At 23.2% G+C, this 16,480-nt stretch overlaps 1 protein-coding gene across 3 annotated transcripts in view; it reads left to right on the top strand.

The window, feature by feature from the left end:
• Positions 1–250: 250 nt before the first annotated feature.
• Positions 251–16,480, top strand: part of LOC129611299 (uncharacterized) — a 129,435-nt gene continuing 113,205 nt past the window's right edge. For all 3 annotated transcript variants that reach the window (XM_055524373.1, XM_055524372.1, XM_055524371.1), the window contains exons 1-2: positions 251–356; positions 10,007–10,172. In XM_055524373.1, coding sequence (XP_055380348.1) covers positions 10,049–10,172 — 124 coding nt within the window. In that variant the 5' untranslated portion in view covers positions 251–356; positions 10,007–10,048. The remainder of the gene's footprint in view (positions 357–10,006; positions 10,173–16,480) is intronic.

Below are 16,480 nucleotides of genomic sequence, written 5' to 3'. Positions count from 1 at the left end.
TACGGTATTTACAAATTATTTTAATAAGTACGTGCATATATAAGGCAAAAATACACAAATTAATGAATTTTTAAAATATTATAATGTTATTTGCTGAAATAAATTTTTAAGTATAACACTTATTTTATATGCTAAGTACACCATTTTAAACTTTGAGTATATGTACATATTAAATTTACGATATTTTTTTACGAAATCAAAGGAAAATTTATTAAATTTAAAATATTTTCATTTTTTTTTTTATAGAACCATCACCATTATATGATAATAATCATTATCACGAGGAATGTCTACGGTGCAACTCATGTGGTTTAAACTTAACTGGTCCCAATCAGAAACGTGCAAGAAGGTTCAAGGTATATTAAAATATTTCAAAAAAAAAAAAATTTATTTATGAAAATTATTTAATTGCATGTACGTTTTATTCAAATTTCAATATTTACACACTCTATATCATCATTAATTTACTCTTATACACTCAAGTACCAAATATTATTTAGTCAATGAAATATTTAAATGTATTTATATTATAGACTTGTTCATACATTATGCAGGAAAAACTGTAAAAAAAAATAAAAGTAAAAATGTAAATAAAATAATAATCTTCGTCGCCAGGATTACCCATTCTCCCCTCTTTTTTTTTATAAATTATCCTTTTACTACATTTACTCTCTTGATCCATTTATATTAAAATTTATGTAGTTTATAAGTTTTATATAATATTTTAATTCGATGACCTTTTTTCACATTATATATATATACGAATATAGTGAGACTCATTTAATAACTGAACCAAATTCAAATATACATACTGATGCACATTTAATATTATTATTATATGTACATATGTGTTTCAAAGTACCCCCATAGTTTTATAAATTTACATATTATATAATATTTATGCGAATAGGGACAAATAACCTAGACGTAAAGATCTCTATATACATACATTATATTTGTAGACATAACATTAACTTATAATATTAACCTGAATAAAATGAGTACATGTACATATAATTTCAATACAGAAAATATTCAAAAATTATTTCATTTAGCTATAGCTATATACTTTGAAAGTTCTCTTGAAAATTATAATAATATTATAATGCTCTATATATGCAATTTTATATGTAGAACAAGCCAAAGTATTAAAAGTATACATACATGATGTTGTTATCTACCTTTGTTTCCCCTTTTAAATATTATCCAATATATTATGGTATATAAGTGTAATAAAGTACCTGATACTCTTGAGTATATTTTAAATTATTGTATTTTAGTTTTTATATTAATAATAATGAAGAATATACATGTATGTTATGTTATATTATAGTGATATTTGTATTTAGAGAATTTTCATATGTATGTATATATAGAAATACATATTCTAGATAATTACATAAAGATTTGCCACAATGTGTTCAAAATAAATTAACAGCTATCCAACTAGTACTCAACGTTTAAGAATGGCTCTCTTATTAAATGCTTACAAAACTCCTGACTGGACATTGTTCAGAGTTTATATTAATTTCTTAATACGAAAAGTACTTGTTAATTTAAGGACAAATCCAAAGACAACAATAAGTATTTGGGTATTTTAGCAGTTTATTTATCATGATTTTAATATAAAAGGTTTCGCCTATTAATAATATTCGACTCGTAAAATTTCCGATAAACAAATTTGAGCCTGTCATATTAAAAGTATATAAGTAATTATTCACGTAAATATTTTTCTTATGCAAGCAACAATTTAGAATTCATATACCATTAGGATGGAAAATTAGTAAAGTTTTAGTTCAGAACATAGTGTTAAATCGGAACCGTTTCGGAATTACAGGGCTTTTAAGAAAATTTGTCGAATTTATAACATATCAAAACTAATTTGTTTATAACTTGTGTTGGAAAAGAGATACTCGTAGAAGCTTCAAAAAAAATTTATCCTTTCTAGGATAAAACAAAACAGCACATTTATTTGGGTTTTTATGTATTTTCGAAAATGCATGCATTCGAACTTTAGGAAATATCGAATTTCTTCAATAATTTCTCTTGAAATTTTTTAAAACTTCCAAAATGCACTTTACAGAATTCCGTCTGCTTAACTGCTCTGCTTAACCTTTAATTTTAGTCAGTTACAAGTATTGCAATTTTGAAACCAAAGAATACCAATGCTTTCCATTGCCATGTGAAAAACAGCTGGTATTTCAAATCTAATAAAGAACCCCCCCACACAATTAATTTCCAATAAAATTTTTTACCACATTAGACTTATACCAAAATATCAATACACAACCAATACAAAATTGATATTTCTATTGAAATATGGTTATAATGCAAAAATATCCAATTATTACACTAACATAAAGAATATTTGCTAAATAATTTTATTTCCACTACATTACCGTTTTATTTGGAACATTATATTTTACATAGTCTCTAACATTTCCTATTATACTGTTTCTGTTTTTGATGCTTACATAATTAAAATACAATTTTTTTTAATCCTTATACAAACTATATGTTTAATATTCTGTTTCTCTTAAAACTACCACTTGATATTTTTAGTATTTTAAATAAGCGCTTTTAAAACATTTTTCAAAAACTATTTTACTATAAAAACGAAAACCAGACAGAAATAAATAACTAAAGGGATGAACACAACATGTATAATATTAAATGTATAGTCATACTGTTATAAATGCATACCTACAAATGTGTAAATTAATATTGTACACATGCATATGTGTGTGTATATTTCCATATTTCATACAGTTTACAATATTAAAATGTAAATTTTAATTTATTTAGAAAATTTTATACTCATAATATGTTTTTTCTTACTTTCTCTCTCTCTCTCTCATTCTTGGAAAAAGAGAATATGTGGTGATATTTTAAATTCAATATAGGATATTATGATATATATACCTGTGTACGTGTTGGTGATGAAATTATTATGTACATGTTGAAATTTTTTCTTGAAAAAATTTTAATTATTATTAAATTGTTGTTATTTTAATAAAAGATATTATATATTTTACATATTATCCGAACTGATATACGAAAATAGCGAAAAAAATTAAAATAGCAGGGTGAATTAAAAGGTTTTTATTTTGAAAAATGGTCCGATATCCTGGTTTCGTTCTTGGAGAAAACTTGTTAATAGAAAATTGTCAGATTTTTATAAATATCAAATATGATTTGGGTTCCAATTTATCGTAATTAAATTCTAAAATCTGAGTTTTCAAATTATATTAGAAATTTTATTTAACTTCTAAAACCCCACCTACAATAAAAATGTTCATTATTAGATTTACATATATTAGTAGAACTCAAATTCAGTTAGTTTTTTTTCTTAAAATTTCAATTTAAGAACCTTAAATCTTTTTCTAAACAAATAAAATTTTGCTTTATAAACATTCTTAGCCTTTGCAAATAAAACCTGAAACAATCAGCGTCCTTTGCTCACATTTTTTTTTGGTTGCTATATTCGATATAATATTCAAACGCTAATTGCTAAATATTTTTCAACAATTCTGAGTAAAATTGTTTTGACCCGATTTTCGAATAGTTTAATAGTTTACTGGTACACATGTGTTCCAGCCAGGTCAACATTGTTAAAATAGAAAATATTTTTAAATTCGCAAACTTTTTACTCATTCTACGTAACATCCAATCCTTCAATATTCTTAATGCAGCTGCGAACACGTTTAATACTTTATTTTATATTAAATTATGCTTGTAAAATTTAATTTCGAGTAAATTTTTAACTTAAAAAGAGAAGAAAAAAAATTTTAATTACATGCAACAATCAAAATATCTTCAAAAAAAAAAAACTTTTTTAATTTATTTTACCCGTAAAATGCATTATTTTTATCTTTATACAAAATTCTTTATGTACATTTACGTGTGCAGTATTGCAGATAAAATTTTCATGCATGTATAAAAATTTTAATGATGAAATATAAATCAAAAATATTAAAATAATTTTGAAAATTGCAACTCACTTTCATCTTAACTAGATTTACAAGTAAAAACATAGAGTATCCTTTCGTAAAGAAAAAAAATATCCTTTTTTATGCTTCATAATTAAAATAATGCATTTATGAAGGTAAAAAATTGAAAAGCTTATATTCAAATTTAATGAATTTTGAGATATTTAATCAAGTTTTAGTAAATTCTTAATTGAATAAATATTCTTATTTAAATATTGGAAAATTTTCTTCATAACAAAATGTTACACAAGATTATGTAATTAATGGGGGACGCTTCAAAACTTTTAGTTTACATGACTATAAAACCGTATATTTGGCGATTAGTAGTAAATCAGTTTATGCCATCCAAATTCACTGAAGAGTTTTACAATTTCATTATTTTAATACCCTGAATTCATATATTAAATTTCAAATTATTTCAGATCCACTTCGAAAGACCTGACATACCCCAAAAGTTAAGTTATAAATTTTCGTGAAAATCGGTCCAGACAGACACAGGCAAGCAGTCCGACAGATAGTTCTCTAAAAATAGTTTCGTTACTCTTCTATAACACGGCGAAACTTATTTAATCCGAATATTGGCGCTATCACATAACGTATAATTTATTTTATGCAATACGGTCGGAAAAAAGTAAATTTATTTTAAACTAACTATTAATTTTGTTATACGATTAACTCATTTAAAACTATTAATTCCAAAATAGGGTTATAATTTTAAATTTTTTTGGAAATAGAAACAACAACATTTATAAAATAGTTTATAAAACAACGAGCTTATAAAATTATCTTACGAGAGTTTGAGCGATCTCTCATTAATGTATTAAGAAAAAGTATCATATACTTCAATTTTTATAATAATTAATAAAATTTTAAACATTTCTATTAAATTTCTTAACTACTATATTAAATATTTCTATTAAATTTCTTAACTACTACATCTAATTAACAATTAAATTCAACCTGAAACATTCACCATTTTGAATAGTCGATTAATTTTCCCATAACAATAATGCAATATTCAATAATACCCCTATAAATATGCAACATTTCTTAGAAAAATATTGTTAGATGAATCTTTTAAAATACAACACATGTTTATTAAAATTTTTAAGAATATTCAAAAGATAAAATTGTAAAACGACAATATATTAGTATAATTAATAAGTCATTGACAATATAGTGTAACATATAGATATTTGCATAATATAAATTTCTACTTAAATTTACCCAATTATTGCTTTCAAAAATTTAATTTTATTCGCTTAAGCTTATATGCAAATAGCTTTTAATTTATTATAATTATAATAAAGGAATCAATTTTTAATATAAAATATTCATTATATACAATTTCTAAACGGGTGATATAGGAATCAAGTATATGGTTAATAAAAATATGTAGGTCAAATATTAATAATAAAGGAAATTTATTGCAAAAGTATTATTATGAATTTGTGTATTTATAAAAATTATTTATAAATTTCTACAAATATGCATACGAGTACTCATGAGAGCGTAAAAATTTTTAATATATTAATAAATTATGTATATGTACACACACACACTCTAGAAAAGAAATACAAGAAGTCTTCATGTTAAAATTTATGTTATTGTTAAATATAAAAGAAAAGTGAGGCATGTAAACTAGTTCATTGATTTGCTCAAAGTATAATTACATTTAGTTTTTGCTGGATATATTCTCTAGAATTATACTTGAAAATTTCCTAAATTAATTTCCTAAATTGTCTTAATACAAGAATTAGATCACTCATGCTGTTATCAAATTTTAAAATATTGTGCTAACACTCCAATAAAATTTTATTGTGGTTTTTCATAAGCTCAAATTATAATAATTTTTATATGCAATTCCAAAAACAATTTGATTGTATATTTTAAAACTATAATGGTCACGGTACTTAAATATAGAAAAAATTTGTTTAATACTAGAGCTACTGTTCCAGTTGAATAAAATTTGATTGCGACTTATATAACCTAATTACAATATTTTCTTTGTAATGCAGAATTACACGAAAAAATTTAGTAATACGGCAGGCAATTTAAGAAAAAACTCATATTTTGTATATACGTTACAGTGAAGAGTAAGTAATTCTACTTACTCTTCTAATTTAAAACTAATTTGTAATGTAGTTATTAGGGCTCAAGGAACAGCTTTTTAACGAGTTAATTATTTTTTAACCTCATGGTCTAGAGTTCATACAAATATTAGGCATTGAATTCATCTAATTTATTTTAATATTTCAATATTATCAAATTTTTTTCAAAATACAAACTCTAAATTTCTGACTTAAAAGTTTTGGAACCCCAAGTATACTTTATTAAATCGTAATAATTTTACAAAATTAACTTAATTCTACAAGTTCACAATTTCTAATTTTCATATATTGTTCATAAAAATTTTAAGGCGATTTTGAAATTTTTAAAACTTTTTTTTGGTTTTTTTTTTCTTTTGTTTCTCATTTTCATTCTCTGCTTGTAATTCTTTTATTTGTTTTTCTTTTCTTCACCATATGTTTTTCTTCTCATAACTGATTCAAAGATTGTTAAAAAAATACACAAAAATTATTTTTTTTTTAAACTTTTATGCCATACAAATCAAACCTTTTGTATGAAAGAATTTTATTGTGCGATAAGATAAAAGTAATAAAGAAAAACAAACGTGTGCAACAACAAAACCTTCAGAATCATTAAAATTTATTAACAAACAAAATAATGTTTATTTTTTATATTTTTTTTTTTTTGAATAAATTTCAAAAAAAAAAAAAATGCTTTTAACAGAAATATTTTTAGGTTTTATAGCACATACATAATTTGTAATTGAGTGTACACGTTTGAATTATTATCCTTATTATACACATATTATATAATAATAATGTACATATGTATGTGTACACACAATCACTATAAAAACTGGGTATAAAACAAAAGTTTATATTTTGATGAAAGAGTGAATACAGGGATCTCAGTCTTTATTATAAAGGCCTTCATTATTTGGAATTTAATAATTTTAAAAACTGGAAAATATTCTTGAAAATGGGGTAAAATTTTATTTGTATTAATGAACTGAACTCAAAATCATAATATTATTTTAGTATGTTATTGTGAATTATATACGTATAATAAAAAAAAAAATATTAGATTTTCAATTTTTTTTAATAATATCATAAAAAGCAGTAAGAGAAGATAACACATAATTTTATAAATAATATGCATAAAATTACTGTTAAATTTTTTTTTATCATTATTACTATAAAATTTTTATGTAATTCCTAATAATATTTCTAAGAACAAGTTCAATAGCTTGAATTGCAGTTTCAAAATTTTTTTTAATAATTTAATCTTAAACAAGTAAAAACTTTTTAAGTTTGGTATAAACTGATTGAGTTATAGCCTGCTTCTTTCATTGTTTATAGCAATTACTCGAACCTGTGAAATCATTCTATAGAAATTTCACAGATACTTCTGATCTATAATTGGACACACTACCACCAAGTTTCATGAATCTAACCGTTATTTTTTGAAATATTTCAAATTAGCTTTTGAAATTGGAATTGTGTTCCATTATAATTTTCAGATTATAAGTAGAATGTAATCGGATCCTTACAAAATTTCATATTAATATCTCTATTAGTTTTTTTTAAATATTTAAAAAAATTCATTTGAGTTGTATGATAGCCACCCGAACTCATTGTGCGAATTCACAGAAAAGAAACAACTTGTGAAAATTTGGTATCGATTGCATTATTCGTTTTTAAGTTATCCTGCGATTGGAAAAACGGAAGAACAGACATATTTACATGAACACAGAATTTAACGTTGAGCAAGAGTATATAATCATGTCCATACTGGAGACGACTTCTTCAAGTGGTTACAAACTCCATAGCAAAATCAATATACTACTCACGAAGGTGGCAGGATGTAAAAAAATTTCAATAAATTTTAAATTTAATTTTCCAACAATGCAAGTTTTTTTTTCGACTCGATAACTAATTTGGTTGAATATAATGTCAAATTACTTATGAGAAGCAATATTTAAGAAAAATAATATAAGAAAATCATCAAAAATTTTTGGAAATTTAAAATTTTAATTATGAATAATTAAAAGCTGTGCAGTTGCAAATTAAATTTTTTTTAATCAGAATATTGTTGATTCTGAATATATGCATGGCAGAAAGCCATATTTGTGATTTTTCGCCATTAAAATCTAAAATAAATTTAAATTTTCAAGTTCTTGGGTTTTTAAGTTCTTGAGCTGTTTTAATAAAATGGTTACTATTTGTAAGAAACACTTGATTGAAGTAACATAAATCAATATAACAGTTCAATAACACTTGTTAAAAGCATTCTAATATTACATACTATTTAACATAGACAAATTTATTATTATTCCAGATTTTATATTAAAAATTTTTAAGAAAATTCTGTTTTAAAATCATTTTTATAACTTCATAGACAGTTCACATATAAAATTCCTTTGCCAATAAAAAATTTTTTAAATAATTCTTAATCTTACTATTAAAAATTAAAAATTTTATTGAAAATGTTGAAAATTTTTATGAAAGCAAGTAAAATTTTCATATTTATACTTCGTCCCTTAAGGAATATAGCATGCATATCCATATAAAACTTAATAATGTTATACCTATTAAATGATTGATGCTATTAATGTTAAATTGTATACGCAAAAAAAAACAACGAAAAAAGAAGAACATAGATTAAATTACGAGCACAAGAACATTATAACAAAATTTCCGACGATAATAATCATTACAAAAAAAAAACTGTTTTCATATTATTTTTACACGTGTATAAGAGTTACCCGAAAATAATTGATTTTTAGCAAAATATTATAAAAACAAATAAAAATAAATATAAACGTGAAATTTAATTTTTATTTTATATAACATAGTAATAACAAAATTATTAACATTATACTGTCGTGCCACGTACAATGGGAATTTAGTTAGAAAGTAAAAGAAAGTAAATGTAAATTGAAGGAAATTCATTTTATATTGAAAGTCATACATAATTTATTAAAATTTTTTATTATACAAGCTAGTTTATTATATATTTCGTTCTAATGAATAATGTAGTACATAGATATTAAATGCCGTGATTCTATGAATAAGTCATTACATACAACACTATTCAGTAAATGTTAAATTTACTGCATATATTTTGAATTAATAGAAAAAGAACTGAATACATAACATGAATTTCGGTGATTGAGGCCGAAATGAAAGAGTTATAATGTCAATAATTTAATGTTATTGATTTTGGAAATATATATAATTCAAATAATACAAATTTCCGCAGAAAAACCATTTCATCCTAAAAATATGCAATTTTAAGTGTCTGAAAATTATTCTTTCGGAAAATTATCCTTTCTTCTAAAATTTATTTAAAATTCCTTAAATTAAAAATCAATTTAATACTAAAATAATATTTGATAAGAATCCCGAAAAGATTAATATAAAAGAAAATAAGAATTTAAAAAATCACAAATTATTTTTGTTTTATTGATATTGTTGTTGTTCTCTTTCTCCTTCATTTTCATTTTTCTTTCTTCGTTTTTGATCCTTTAATCAATTTAATATTCAGCATTTAAATTTAATATAAAATTTATTTTTTATTCACTTTTACTTTTTTCACTTATTCCATTCATGTTATACAAAAACTCATCATTCTGTAAACTTGAAAAAATTCATCACATTAAATTTATTAAAATAAAAACAAGGAAAACCATAAATAAAGAAAAAAAATAAACAAAAAATTCAATTACATGGAATCAAAATGATTTAAAATACACTTATATAATGAAACATGTAAAAAAAAATTAAAAACATTTAAATTAAATGAATGTGAAATTTTATTTTCAACCGCGCACCACACACATTTTTTTTCGGAAAATTCCTTGATTTAAAAAGAACAAAAAAAAAATAAACAATTTTAATTATTTTCTCATTTTTTTTTTTGTGCTTCTATTTAATTTTTTCATGTAGAACCAAATTCTCTGCGACTTACATTTCGCAGACGTTGCCCTAATGGAGTGCTCAGATTTTATGCAACAGCTAAGAAGCTTTAAACCACAATCATTGGGATGTGCTGTAGCTAGAAGAAAAAGTTCAACAACATTAATATTTCCTTTACCACCGCAGGCATGTTCAGGTATGTGAAAAATAATTTTTTCATAATATTATTAAATAATTAATATTATTATATACATATATTATATATTGTAGCAAAATAAAGGATTAAAATTTATGAACTGTATATATGTATATGAACATTTATATGTTGCATATACAAGTATTTTTGGATTTATGAATATTTTAATTAGCTTATTTATAATCTATGAATATGCAATTAAAATCAAATTAAATTATGCATTTTAATATTATATATAATACTTCCGGATAATAATGGCCTACCATAGTCGAATCAAGTTGAAATGACTGCAAAAAATCTGAAATGAAACCGTTCAGAAAAATTTAGTTGTTTTTCTGTAAAATGCTGTAAATCGTGTCATTTTGAAAGTAAAATAAAGCAAAAATTAATTTTGGAATTTTTTATTTAGAATAGTTTATTCCTGCTGATTTGATTTATAATGGAACAGCATATAATACGGCAAGTAAGTTGTGACCAAAGCTAGATTTTCATATAGGATCTGATAGCCCTCCCGACGGAAGCTATCATCAAAATTATGTTGAATTTATTCAGTAATTTTAATTATTCGCATAATATTTCCGAACCTCCTTCCGACTATGCCTTATTACCACGAAGTATATTATATTAAAATGTTAATTTTGATATACATGCTTATAATAAATGTATTTGTATATTATATAATTTATGTTTGACAAGGATATTTTAAATAATCCAACAAAAAAAAGAGGATTGTTTTTTTTTTACAAACTCTAATTAAATGTTTGAATACAAAAATAAATTTTTTTCTTTTACTGCAAGTAAATTAGGTGGGTTAATTACCCTTAGTGTTAAAACTAACTCTTGTTCTCTTGTAATTAACAGAAAATGTTTATGTTTAAATATAGTAGATTATTTATTTAAATTTATTTGGGTGAATGAGAAAAAGTTCTCAAAATTTAATGCTCAGTTTTGGAGTCTAGAGAATATTGATGAGTGCAATCTAGTTTAGTGAAAACTTGCATAAAAATTTCAAATTACAACAGATCCGGCATCGCTAATACTAAAACATTATTATTAAATCTACTTAAGTGAAAACTTGCTTAAAAATTTCATGAATTATGAAAAAATATCATAACTACAACAGTAATAGAAACAGTAATATCATATCACTTCAATGGTGATCAGTTTAACATTGATTCAAGATCAAAGACCCATCAACTTGACTACAGATCCGGCATCGCTAATACTAAACTATTATTATTATTTAAACTAAATTTTTTTTAATAATAAAACAACCTTTACAATTAACAACTTCATTTTAGTATCACTGGCCCTATTCCTCAAATTTTCTTAATTTATTGAATATCAAGCTATTAAAAATGTACATACATTGTGAATATTTTGATTTAAGACTATTATGCCAAATTAATAGATATTTTTTTTATGATGCTATTGTAATAAATCGTAAAAGAGTATTATGTAACAAGAAAAAACACATTCGCTACAACACATGCATTACTATTCACAATTTCATATATTAATTAATGATTGTAAACAATTTCCGTGAGAATTTCTACCATATTAATTTTATCAAATTTCCATACATATAAATTTTTGTTGTAAAATTTTAATTCATAAGTCTTCTTCTTCAATTCATAAAATATGCTCAAATACTAAAATTCTTTGTGTTAAAATTAAAATATGCAAAGATCAAAAATTATGATATGTTTGTGTATATATATTGCATATAATTATATGTGATATTTATATACATTATGAACTTTTATACATTATTAAATGGAATTATAAATGAAAAGAGGATTACAGTGGCAAAAAGATGAATAAATCATTAAAATTTCTACAGTTTTAAGTGTACCTAATGTTAATATAAAAGAAAATGAAAATAAATATTTTGAATAGTCCTTTACAATAAACAGTTTATATTGGAATATAACAATATTTATATTGATATTATATTTTTGTATTCTTTGTAATTCTTAGTAATTGGTCTGATTTAAATTTTAAATATTTTATTTGTGTTTTAATAAGGATTCATATATAGGTTAATATTTTTGCTATTATATAAAAGTTGTATAACTGAACTGATTTTATTATCGAAAAAATGCTATTAAGATTTTATGCACCCGCTATTACTATCGAGAATTTTAATTTTGAAAGTAAAATATTTTAGTCCAATATTAAAATTATTTTGTTCTAAAATTTGCAAATCTATTAAATTTCAGCCTATTTAAGGATATGAATACTACCAGATTTATCTGATAAGGAAATTTTTCAGGGATTAAAGTTTTAGAGACTTGATCGAAATGTAGCTCAGTTAAGGCATCGTTATTTAAACATTAAATTTCATTATTTTCAATAACTTTCTTTAAACTCTACAGCAGCAAAGCAAAACACCACTGTATGGAATGCATTTATCTAGTTACTTATGTCATTTGGAAAAACTGAATATTAGTAAATTAATTTGAATAAAATTTCGGTTCCAGTATATAAAATCGGATTAAATAACTCTTATATTTCTCTATTTTTTCTCTTCAATATTTCACCTAAAATTCCTCCCAAAAATTATATTTTTCTTTAAATTTTAAACTATCGTGCAGGTTAAAGAAGAAAATTCAACAAATATTTTTATATGGTATTATTTTATGAATTTTTTTTTCATTATAACAGAATAAAAATGAATTCGCCTGCATTGTACTGCAATCGATACAAAAAACAAAATCTTAAAAGTATCATTTTTAACAGGAAAACCTTAATAGTAAAGCTGAAAGATACACAGAGTTTTTTTTTACGTATTTCAAATGCATCAACATTTTACTCAATACTTTTTTCTTTAACCAGTATTTCAAAACATTTTTAATGTAGAAAATTATTTTAGTTTGAATTCAAGGCTGAAGACTCTAAGTACCACCATTTGTCCCAGTTTTATATTTTTGGGAGGGAAAAATTTCTCTTATATTTCAAAATGATTTATTTTTCATTCTTCATATTAATTTAAAGTTCAAGCATGCAATAGATTGCAATTTAAGGTATCTTGGCATAAAAATATTGTAATAATCATATTAATGCCGCAGCAGCTGTAGCTTTATGCTTCACAAATAATACTAAAAAGAAAGGTAGAACAATTTTCAATAATAATGAGAACGTTAACGTTACTCTTTCGTGAGCTATTAGCAAAATTTATTGGTAAAACAATACTGGAAGCTATAAATTCAAATTCTCTATACGGATTTCGAGTCTCTGCTTTTAAATGTTATGACAAAAACAATGAAAATTACATAAATTTTCCAGCAAAATGAAATTATATTTTCGCATCACAAAAAAAAAAAGGAAAATGAAAATTTCTATATAACTATTATTTTTTTTGTTCTATTAAATTTCTTCCGAAATTTTTTTTTCCATTCTGATAAAAGTTTTTAAATTAAGATTTATGAAATTCGATTTTCCAATTTTTCATATACAACCATACAAACATTATTACATATGTGGTATAGAATGTTATTTCGGTACTTTCTTTTTTTATTAAATTTTTTAAGTAAAAACAAAAGACAAAAAAAATTTATGAAATTTTGTCACTTATATTTTTGATGCAGGATAATGTTTCGATGAAAAGTTCAGAAAGAACCTTACGCTCATTCAACTTCATGCACGATTTTTTAAAAGAAAACAAACAAATAAAGATGATAAAAAAATATTTCCGTTTTAAAATGGAAAATTTTAGTTTTTAGAAAATTTTTTTTAACTTAATAAGTATTGGTAAATGAGACACACATGACTGCTCATATGTGCAACAAATGAACTAAAAAAAGAAGTATTCACAAAAGTTTTCACAACATTAACAACAATGAAGAAAATTTTGTATTAATAATGGTGTAAAATTAAATTTAGAAAATATGACAATCTTATGATTTTCAAAGTTTTAGTAAAAATTTAATGTAAAACAAAAAATTTACTTTCGAGAAAAAATCTGCAAAGAATCAACTAAACAAGATAGTTTTAACTTGTTACAATAAAACCAGGAAAAACTTCCTTAAAATTTCTCCAGGAAGTCTACGTCAAAATTTACATATATTTTTGGATATCAAATTTTAATTTGAAATTAATTAAAAACTTGACTTATTATCTCAAGACATAGATGGGAATTTAGGGATGGTTGTTTGCATATCTAAAAATTTTAAAGTACCCATGCATTAAATTTAATTCAGAAATTTAAATTTATTAACAGTGGTCAAATACCTTGATCATAAAATTGATGTTGCTATAAATATTATGACCAGTTCTATTACATCTTCAAAAATAATCCAATGTAACCTAACCCAGATTTGGTAGCTTTAATTCTAGGTTATGTTACTTCGGAAAATTTATTTAAATTTTTATTGCTATTTTAAAAATTTCTAAACTCACATTTAATTTTAAATATTATATAGTTTTTAATTTGTATTATAATTAGAGAGTATAAAAATGATCACTTATCTTAAGTGTCTCTTAATAACTAACATATAGATGATAATGATTATTATTTGAATTATTTTCAATTCGATTTAATATTTTGTTTGAATGTGAAGGCCTCAACAGAAGCGAGGACTTCGATGCCTATTTTGTTTCAGTGTTGAGCTCTAATTTACAGGGAGAAAATAAGAACCAGGTGAATTCACCTTCACCACAAAAGAACCGCAAATATAATTAATCTAAACAAGATACTTAATTTAGTAGAGAAGATTTTCCTCTGGGAATTACTTTAAGAGTCCTGTCTAATATACAACCAATATAATATTCTGTTATAGTGGAGCGAAGTGTACTGTCATCCCATACCGAAAATTTACAATTTTAATTTAGCAAAATTATTTAATTAAGAACAATTAATTATTTGATATCCAAAGCCCGTGTGTATTAATTTTAATCTCGCAATCTTGCTAAAAAATGTTATCATTAAAAAACAGAACTATCAAAGCTGAATAAATTTTTTTTTAAATTCACTTTCTTTTCTTGTAATAACTTTTTAACCAATTAAATGAATATTAAAAATTATTCATTCTCAAAATGACAATTTCCTTATTGTGTATAGCTTAGCTGTAATGGTCAAAAATTTATAATAAAATTCAGTAAAAAATTCTTATATATTTTTCATATTTGTGTTTATACACTCGCACCTATGTATATCTTTTCTGTTACATTTTATACATAAATAATTAGATTTTGTCTATAGGTATATAAAAATATACAGGCATGTATAACACTTAGAATATGTAATAAGAAGTGTATATTTTTTATTCAACAAATTGTCCATTCGAAGGTCTCGCTATATTCCTCTCACTCTTTCTCTGTTTTATTTTATTGCAATGAAATAAAAATTTCCTCTTTTTTCTCTCCATTCCTTTTATACTTTCTTTTCCTCTTTTCTCTTTTCAGTTTTCGCTTAGTTTTTTTTTCTCTTTCTCTTTCATTCTCTCCGTATTTTTCACTTAATATTTTATTTAATATACTTAAAGAACAAAATATGCTTGAAAAATTCTTTCTTAAAGTATAAGAATAGTATAAAGTGTATAAAGCAAATAAAAGCATTTAAAATGCATTCTAGTACCATACTTAAGTCAAATATTTAGGAAATTTTTCCTTTTCTTTTATTTTATTTTTATTATTTTCTTATATTTTCCTTATATTTTTTGTTTTCCTTACTACTTTACTTACTATTAGAAGTGAACTTTGTATATCAACAGAAGAAAAACATTTTTTTTATAATATGTACAAGAAAAGGAAGAAAAACTTTATTAAAATATAATAAAATGGGAAAAAAAAATAACAAAGAAAAGGGTATTAAGAACTTAAAACAGTGACTTTCAAAAAAAAAATTACAAAGGTTTGTTTATTAATTGAACAGAGCATTTTACTGTAAAAGATTAAGTATGTATAAAAAAAATAGTAGTATACAAGTTTTCCTTTAAAAATTGTATAATATCAGAAAAGTGTTATTAAACACAAGGAACTCTCATATTGAAAATTAGTGCATGTAGTGAAATCCAGTGGGAATTCTACTACACCGTGCATTTTGTATAATTGTGCAGAATTCTTGCAGTTAGAAACAGTTGTAAACGGACTAAACTAAGAAATTGAAAGGATGTAATATTAAAATTTTTATTTTAATGAACAACTTTCTGATAAATTAATATTGACATTATTTGAGTCAATATTTTGTTTCGACTAAAATATACACAACTCAAAAAATAACAAAATTTACAGAATTATAAGCTGTTATAATAAAATATGACTATTACATAAGTAAATGGCAAATGCAAATTGTAAAGAACTCAGGT

This window comes from Condylostylus longicornis, unplaced genomic scaffold (genome assembly GCF_029603195.1).
Source record: "Condylostylus longicornis isolate FDR11 unplaced genomic scaffold, ASM2960319v2 ptg000049l, whole genome shotgun sequence".
Lineage (NCBI taxonomy): Eukaryota > Metazoa > Arthropoda > Insecta > Diptera > Dolichopodidae > Condylostylus > Condylostylus longicornis.
This window is presented reverse-complemented; position numbering and strand designations above follow the sequence as displayed.